This window comes from Salpingoeca rosetta (genome assembly GCF_000188695.1).
Source record: "Salpingoeca rosetta unplaced genomic scaffold supercont1.1, whole genome shotgun sequence".
In the NCBI taxonomy this organism is placed as follows: domain Eukaryota; class Choanoflagellata; order Craspedida; family Salpingoecidae; genus Salpingoeca; species Salpingoeca rosetta.
The window spans coordinates 2,606,090-2,613,589 of NW_004457740.1; the positions used below are offsets into that span (position 1 = coordinate 2,606,090).

Here is a 7,500-nt window from a genome sequence, read left to right on the forward strand (position 1 = left end):
GCACATGCGCGTGGCGCTGGAGCAGAAAGGCCGGGCGCGGTGCCACGCAGCTGCAGACATACTACGAGCAGGCCTGTCGCCTCCGCGCAAAGATCTACACGGACGTCGAGAAGTTTGAGGGCACCATCCAGCGCATCCTGTACGTGTGTGTGTATGTCTGTCCGTGTGTCCGTGTGTCTGTCGTCTGTGTGTGTGTCTGTCCGTGTGTCTGTGTGTCTGTCGTCTGTGTGTGTGCATGTGCCGTAGTCTCTAACACCGATATTTCACCACCAACCACCAACCAACCCCATTTGGCGGCAGTGCGGGAAACACAGCGCCGGCGCTCAAACAGGAGGCCGAGCGGTTACAGCGCTCCATCCAGTCCGCAATCGCCGACCTCGCCGACATTGCGTACGCCCGTGTGTCCGTGTGTGTGTGTGTGTGTGTGTGTGTGTGTGTGTGTGTGTGTGTGTGTGTGTGTGTGTGTGTGTGTGTCTATGTGTGTGTGTGTTTTTTGTTCTCGGACCACTTCGCTTCCTGCACTGCTCGCCCTCTTCTTTTTTTCCGGTTCACTTCTCATCCGTGTGCTCTGCGTGCGTGTGTGTGTGTGTGTGTGTGTGTGTGTGTGTGTGTGTGTGTGTGTGTGTGTGTGTGTGTGTGCACTAATCAGCTCCAAGATTGACCGCCTTCCTGTTCAGGATAAGAAATCGCAACGCCTCCAATTCCAGGTGATGTCACCGCTCTGATTCCCTGCTGCAAGCTTGTCACACACGCACACACACACAATACACAATACACATGCACGTATTAACACGCGCACACACGTGTGCTATGTTCTTGCTGCTTTTCCCCAACAACAGAGCGGCGTCGCTAAGTCGTTTACGCTGTGGGGGAAGGAGACCAAGTGGAGGGTCGCGTCATTGGCAGATGCAATTGCAAGATAGGCCTTGCTGTGTTCGTGTCCGTCTGTCTGTGTCTGTATATGTCACCATCTCTGGCTCAGTCCTGTTTGTATCGCTGCGTCAATTCTGTGGAGCATGCGTGGATGCGCTCGGTGTGACAGTTCAATTGCTAAATACATCAGGTGCAACCAATTACGCCCACACACACACACACACACACACACACACACACACACACACACACACACACACACGCACGCACGCACACACACGCACGCACGCACACACACACACACGCACGCACAGTGGACAAGCAACGGGCTTGCACTTGAAGATAACACGGGTTGTCGTTCAGACGTGTACATGAGAACATGAGAAACGAGGCCACAGTCACCCACACGCCGCCATGGCGTTACGCCCGCGCCTCGTTTGAGTGCTTGGCCAGATATTTCCTGCAGCGTTGCCAGTGTTGCAAAGTGGTGTTGACAAACAAGTGTGTGGGCGCGTTGGCACTGAGTGTTTGGTTGTGGCTATTGCTGCTTTGTCCCCATATCAACAAGCGCACCACGAGGCGGGAGAGAGGCAAGGACCAGCTCACAACAAGAGCAACCAACAGGCAACACCAAAAAAAAAAAAAAAAAACAGCAAGCAAACACCAGCATTCAGCAGGCCACTCCCACCCCCACTCCATCCGGTTCGCTTTCCTCTTGTGTCCATGCCTATGACATCTCACCTGCGTGCCTCGTCAAACATGGCATGCTTGCGCTCCAAGAACTGATTCCTGAGTGACCCTTGTGATTTCTCCAGCATTTCAATCGCCTTTTCCACGTTGTTGTTGCACATTGCTGTCAGGTGTATGTGTGTGTGTGTGTGTGTGTGTCGTAGGAGAGGGGAGGTGAGAGAAAGGGTGACGGCGGGTGCGAAAGAGCAGGCAGCATACAAGCCATGGTGAAACATACACACATTTTCGCAGCAACGTACAGAGTGCATTCTTTGCCCGAGACTCGCTAATGTTGGGGACGGCGGCAAGCAACGCACGCACTTCATCTCTCCTCGCTTTCCTGCTCCCCACAAGCGCGTGCACATGGCGGGTGAGATGCTCATTTGTTGGCTGGAAAGAACGGGCATTCCTTTGTGCTGGTGACTCACACAGACAGGTGATGGTCTACAACCACGCAGATACACATGCAACCCATAGACTGACACAAGCCCACACGCACATACGCACGCACATACACACGCACATACACACGCACATACACACGCACAGGCGCACGCATGCCCCCCCTAACTCCAAACTGTCAACCAAACCAACGACAGGAAGGGCATACATCACAGCATCGCAACGTGGCGCTGACCTTTGTCTACCCGCGGCTGGTGCGTCCTCTGTTGTTCGAAAGAAGTAGTGGATCAGTAGCGTGAGCGCGGACACGATAACGGCCGTCGTGTATTGCCCTTTAAAGGCAAACAGCACCGAGAGTGCCAGCGCAGACAACAGCCGCACGTTCATGCTTGCGTGTGTGTGTGTGTGTGTGTGTGTTGGTTGTCTTTTCTCTTCTTTCTTTGCTTCTTGTTGCTTGCTGGTTGTCTTGGGTTGTGAGGATTTGTGTAAGATGAGCGGCAATTTTCAGCACTACTCGTCGTCTGTTCCAAGCACCATCCACCACGACACACCACCCATCCATCCACGCCAACGCACGCATCTATCTTCAGAGACGCCTTTCGTGTGACACAAAGGTTCCCTTCCCCCCCCCCCCCACCTCTCTGTTGGTCGCTTGAAATCCAGGAAGAGAGAGAGAGAGAGCCAAGCCTGAGCCATGGGCAACACAAACGCGAAAGATCCAAAGGCGGATCGGGACATCCTTGACGCACCGCCGGTGCTAGAGAAACGTGGTTCACGGGACACACACGATGGCGACACAGCAGCCATGCACGGTGCAGATGGCCCCCAGACCTCGCCCTACCACATAAACACGATGCAGCCGACCCCGGTGCCGTCGCCGCGCCACCACAGGACAATATTTCCCCAGGCGAGGCAAGGCGCCGACGGCGAAGCAATCCCGCATCCGTTGTCAAAGTCATCAGATGAGCAACGGCAGCAACACCAGCTGGATGGTATTGAATCTGAGGAATCGTGGGTCGAGACTGCAGAGTCGAGGAGTGCTTCAGTACCGAAGACGCTCCCCGTTCCCCTCGAGGAGATGCTCCCGCCGCTTGATGCCATGGCCGTTGACAGCGACTCGCCATCCCGCGTCGTCGTGGAAGGTGCGCGTGCGTGGAGGGGGGGGTGCCTTTGTCCACTCTATTGCGTGTGTGTGTGTCTGTGTGTCTGTCTGTGTGTGTGTGTGTGTGTGTGGATGTGTGTGTTTGTGTCCATTTTGTCGCGTGTGTGGGCCCTTGTTTGTTTTGTTGTGTCTTGTTTGTGTATTGGTTCTCATGGTGCGGATCATGGTGCGTGTGCAGGTGACGCCTCAGAGGGCACGGTGCCGACGCGGTTTGTGTGGCGGGAAGCAGCGTCACAAGTGATGGTGGCTGGGACCTTTAATCGCTGGGAAGATCACGTCCCGCTTCAAAAACAGCGGTAGGGTGTGTGTATCTGTATCTGATTGTCTGTCTATATCTGTATCTGTGTGTCTGTCTGTCTGTGTGTTTGTCTGTGTCTGTCTGTCTGTGTCTGTGTATTTGTCTGTCTGTATTGGTAGTTCTTTATCCTGTTATTCACCCCATCATGTTGGTTCCTTGAAACTCCGCTGTGCTCCATCGCCCTCTCTTTTCCCCACTTGCATCATTGTATCTCATGAACACTTGTGCCCCCCTCCCCAAACTCGCGGTCATTTTCGTCTGGCGTTTCTTCCACACATGACAGGGACGGGTCCTTCTCAACCATCATGCACCTGAAGCCTGGCGAGTACCAGTACAAGTATCTTGTTGACGGCGAGTGGCGCCACGACCCGGACGCCCCGACGTGCTCAAACTCGCTCGGCTCCATCAACAACCTTGCCCGCATTGTAGCGAGTGCCCTGCACATCTCTGGCGAGGACAGCCTCCTCCTCGTCGAAGAAACGGGCGACGGACGTGAGTGGCAATGCAGGCCGAAGGGTGGGGGGAGGGGTATGATGCTTTGTTTGATTGCTTTCGTTTTGCTTTTGTGTGTGTGTGTGTGTGTGTGTGTGTGTGTGTGTGTGTGTGTGTGTGTGTGTGTGTGTGTGTGTGTGTGTGTGTGCCTTGAGCAATGAACCTCACAGCTCACGCCACTGCACCTTCTCACACCACGATACCTCCTCACGCCACTACACCTTCCTCGGCTCCCGCGTTCCAGGCGCATCGCCTGCTGGGGAGTATGGGCAGGATGTACCCGAGTTGTGGGGCGCAAAGCCGCCCACGCTTCCTCCGCAGCTCTTGGACGTCACCCTCAATGCGCAGCACCCGAGCAAGGACCCGACGCAGCTGCCTGAGCCCCACCACGTCATGCTCAGCCACCTCTATGCCCTCTCCATCAAGGTGTGCTGCGCTGTTTGAACCGGATGGGGGGCGGTGATGGATGTGTGTGTGTGTGTGTGCATGGGTTGGTGTCTGTCTGTCTGTCTGTGTCTGTGTGTGTGTGTGTGTGTCTGTGTGTGTGTGTGTGTGTGTCTGTGTGTGTGTGTGTGCGGATGTACCTGAGTGCGCATTCAGGTGTGTAGGTGCTTGTGTGTGCTCGCGCGGATCTCATCACATGTGCGTGTGCTCGCTGGCGTGCAGGACAATGTGATTGTGCTTGGCTGCACCAACCGATACAGAAAGAAGTTTGTGACGACAGTGCTCTACAAGCCATTTGAGGCGTGACACGACCACAGCGACAACGACGACAACGACAACGACACCGAGTGCTTGGTCAATGAGCGTGTAAAACGCGCCGTTCTTCAGGTCTTTCTTGCTGCTTGCTTGCTTGCGTGTGTGTGGGTGAGTGATTGGATTGTCGCAAAAACCGTCGCGCTCTCCCTCCCCCCCCCCTCTTTTATTGTTCTTCTGATCGAGATGAAGGCTGGCTGATGTTGCTCCCTTCTTTTTCTCCTCTGGACTGTTATTCGTTTCCATCCACACCACACAATGAATAAATCATCATTTGCTGACATGCTGACTGTGAAATCAGCAAACAATAAGTGACATGGTGAAAGTCAGGAAGTTAAAAGGGAAAGAGCAAGACAAACGGGGAAGCAAGGCGTTGTGACTCCGACGCTCGATGCTTCCACGACGTAGGGGGGTCGGATACCACTTTACGTCCAAGACTGCAAGATCTCAAGATCAAGATACAATGAGAGCAAGAGAGACGTAGTGTGAGAGCCAGTGGGCGAACATGGAGCCGTGTGATCTTGTGGCCGCATGATGTATGTGTATGTGATGATGAACCAGAAGAATGAGAATGGAACAATAGAAGAGAACAACACCTGAACTCCTGAACACAGCCCAAACCAAACATTCCTCAAACAAACATTTCATTTTTTTTTTCTTCCATCGTCATTTCATCTGGCTTTGTGCTGGTAAAGAATCCGCGAGCATCTTTAACAAATTTTCCACACCACGATATCGCCAACACACGCAACAAAGAAAGAAGCACACAGCAAGCACGATGATGAAGGTCGCTGCCGTTCTTGTAGTTGCCGTGGCCGCCGTGGCCTCGGCCGCTCCGCTCAGCCCCTCGCCTCCCACATACCCCATTCGCTGGCAGGCTACGGAGAACATTGTTTTGCATGCTGGTGCCCAGAAGCAGGTGCGCGCGCATGCCTGTGTGCGTGTGTGGAACAATGCGATATCCCGATCGTGGTTGCCTTCGTTTGTTTGTTTGCGTGCGTGTGTTTGCTTGTTTGTGAGTGTGTTTGCTTGTGAGTGTGTATGTGACTTCCATAGCAAGTGAACATCATGTGTACCCGCCACACCCTCACATTCGCACACCAAACAACAATGAACGTACACCACACAACACAGGTTGGCACATCGGTCTCCCACTTTGACGGCCCCAACAACCGCACGGCCATCACCAACGCCACCCACAGCATGTACGACGTAAGTGGTATTCCATACAAGGGTCACGGAACGCTTGCCATTACCCCAAGCATGCACACACATGCACAACCGTACACGCACACACGTACACACACACACACACACACACACACACACACACACACACACACACACACACACACACACACGTACACACACACACACACACACGCATGCTCGCTTTTTTTTCCCCGTCCACTTCCACATCATCCCACAACTCACACTCAACCCCCCCCCATCTGTCGAACACATTCACCTCTCCGCAATGTACAGACCATCATCACCAACTGGAACGAGAACCACGGCGAAGGCAAGGTCTACTACATCCGCGTAAGTCCAACTACCCAGCCCACCACCAACAACAACGTTCCCAAGCACTTGCCTGACACAAAAGCACACACACACACACACACACACACACACACACACACACACATCCACTCTGCTGCACGTAACCCCGCCCCTCTCACGCATGACCGTCACTCTCCCCTCCCCATCCTCTCTCCACGACAGACGTACGGTGGCGAGCGTCACTGCCAGTTCTGGTGCCCACCAACCGTGCCGTTTGTGTGCGACGCCGCCGATAGCCTGTGCTCTTACGACTACAAGAACAAGGCAAAGTTCTTTGGTTCCGAGGTCGTCGATGGCGTGCAGACGAACAAGTTCTACTGGACGGAGAACCTGGGCCCCATCCCCATGAACTCGCTCATGCTGTACACCGCCGCCAACTCTGCCCAGCCCACCCCTGTCCGCATGGTGCGCTTCATCCATCCCTTTGGCAAGGACATTGGCAACAGCACCATCGACTTCTCCGACTTTAAGGTGCGTGCTTGCACGTATGCGTGTGTACACATGATGGATATTGCGCACCTGTGCACATGTGCATGCACACGTGCATGCCTCCACGCGTACACAAACCACACCTGTCTGCTCACGCACTTTCATGTTCACACACCCCCACCACCACCATCACCACCACCACCATCATCATCATCATCATCATCATCATCATCATCATCATCATCATCATCATCATCATCATCATCATCATCATCATCATCATCATCATCATCATCATTACCACCACCACCACCACCATCATCATCATTACCACCACCACCACCACCGTGATAACCCACTATATGTCGTGCTTTGCCGTGCCAATGCAGGCCGTGTCAAGCTTCCCCGAGTCGCTGTTTGACCTTGGTCCCGACGCCAAGTACGACTGCTCCAGCCCGGACCCCGCCGACCAGTGCCAGGAGGAGGTGCGCACTGCCGCTGTTGGCTGTAACAGGGGTGGGCAACAGCGCACGAGAGGGAGAGGGGGTGGGGTGGGTTGAAAACGACTCAACGTACTGTACGTGTGTGTGTGTGTGTGCGTGAGTGTGTGTGTGTGTGTGCGCGCGTGTGTGTGTGTGTGTGAGGTCGGTCGTCTTGCTGCGTACACGCGCATCCCTTCCTCCTGCCCACTCTGACACAGTACGCACCACCTTGCATGGTTGCGTGCGTTTGTTTCTCTGCAGGCAATCAAGGCTGCACAGCACCAGGCGCCCTTCCTCTCCTTTGGCCCCAAGAA

At 54.3% G+C, this 7,500-nt stretch overlaps 4 protein-coding genes across 4 annotated transcripts in view; 3 read left to right on the forward strand and 1 right to left on the reverse strand.

Moving 5' to 3' along the window:
* PTSG_00572 (uncharacterized protein) overlaps positions 1–1,073 on the forward strand; it is a 3,889-nt gene extending 2,816 nt beyond the window's left edge. The window contains exons 5-8 of the mRNA XM_004999060.1: positions 26–139; positions 301–390; positions 650–707; positions 840–1,073. Of these exons, the coding sequence (XP_004999117.1) occupies positions 26–139; positions 301–390; positions 650–707; positions 840–923 (346 nt within the window). The 3' untranslated portion in view covers positions 924–1,073. The remainder of the gene's footprint in view (positions 1–25; positions 140–300; positions 391–649; positions 708–839) is intronic.
* A 74-nt stretch (positions 1,074–1,147) lies between these two features.
* Positions 1,148–2,480, reverse strand: PTSG_00573 (uncharacterized protein). Its single transcript, XM_004999061.1, has 4 exons — positions 2,240–2,480; positions 1,863–1,942; positions 1,615–1,726; positions 1,148–1,333 (listed from the first exon to the last, which is right to left on the reverse strand). The coding sequence occupies exons 1-4, from the start codon at positions 2,389–2,391 to the stop codon at positions 1,294–1,296; spliced, it is 384 nt and encodes a 127-aa protein (XP_004999118.1). The 5' UTR covers positions 2,392–2,480; the 3' UTR covers positions 1,148–1,293.
* A 142-nt stretch (positions 2,481–2,622) lies between these two features.
* On the forward strand, positions 2,623–4,995 carry PTSG_00574 (Prkab1b protein). The gene is made up of 5 exons (XM_004999062.1): positions 2,623–3,146; positions 3,345–3,462; positions 3,748–3,956; positions 4,201–4,382; positions 4,623–4,995. The coding sequence occupies exons 1-5, from the start codon at positions 2,699–2,701 to the stop codon at positions 4,704–4,706; spliced, it is 1,041 nt and encodes a 346-aa protein (XP_004999119.1). The 5' UTR covers positions 2,623–2,698; the 3' UTR covers positions 4,707–4,995.
* A 381-nt stretch (positions 4,996–5,376) lies between these two features.
* The window catches only part of PTSG_00575 (uncharacterized protein), a 2,353-nt gene continuing 229 nt past the window's right edge, over positions 5,377–7,500 (forward strand). The window contains exons 1-6 of the mRNA XM_004999063.1: positions 5,377–5,631; positions 5,847–5,924; positions 6,198–6,254; positions 6,438–6,746; positions 7,094–7,189; positions 7,448–7,500. The exon at positions 7,448–7,500 is cut by the window's right edge and continues 229 nt beyond it. Of these exons, the coding sequence (XP_004999120.1) occupies positions 5,491–5,631; positions 5,847–5,924; positions 6,198–6,254; positions 6,438–6,746; positions 7,094–7,189; positions 7,448–7,500 (734 nt within the window). The 5' untranslated portion in view covers positions 5,377–5,490. The remainder of the gene's footprint in view (positions 5,632–5,846; positions 5,925–6,197; positions 6,255–6,437; positions 6,747–7,093; positions 7,190–7,447) is intronic.

What these genes read in the sequence shown, in the direction of transcription:
- PTSG_00574 (XM_004999062.1), top strand. Translation starts at nt 2,699, where the DNA reads ATGGGCAACACAAACGCGAAAGATCCAAAGGCGGATCGGGACATCCTT. An exon ending in GTCCCGCTTCAAAAACAGCG is followed by an intron (nt 3,463 to 3,747) that starts GTAGGGTGTGTG and finishes CACACATGACAG; the next exon opens with GGACGGGTCCTTCTCAACCA. An exon ending in CGAAGAAACGGGCGACGGAC is followed by an intron (nt 3,957 to 4,200) that starts GTGAGTGGCAAT and finishes CCCGCGTTCCAG; the next exon opens with GCGCATCGCCTGCTGGGGAG.
- PTSG_00573 (XM_004999061.1), bottom strand. Translation starts at nt 2,391, where the DNA reads ATGAACGTGCGGCTGTTGTCTGCGCTGGCACTCTCGGTGCTGTTTGCC. An exon ending in TCGGGCAAAGAATGCACTCT is followed by an intron (nt 1,727 to 1,862) that starts GTACGTTGCTGC and finishes TACACCTGACAG; the next exon opens with CAATGTGCAACAACAACGTG. An exon ending in ATGTTTGACGAGGCACGCAG is followed by an intron (nt 1,334 to 1,614) that starts GTGAGATGTCAT and finishes GCAACGCTGCAG; the next exon opens with GAAATATCTGGCCAAGCACT.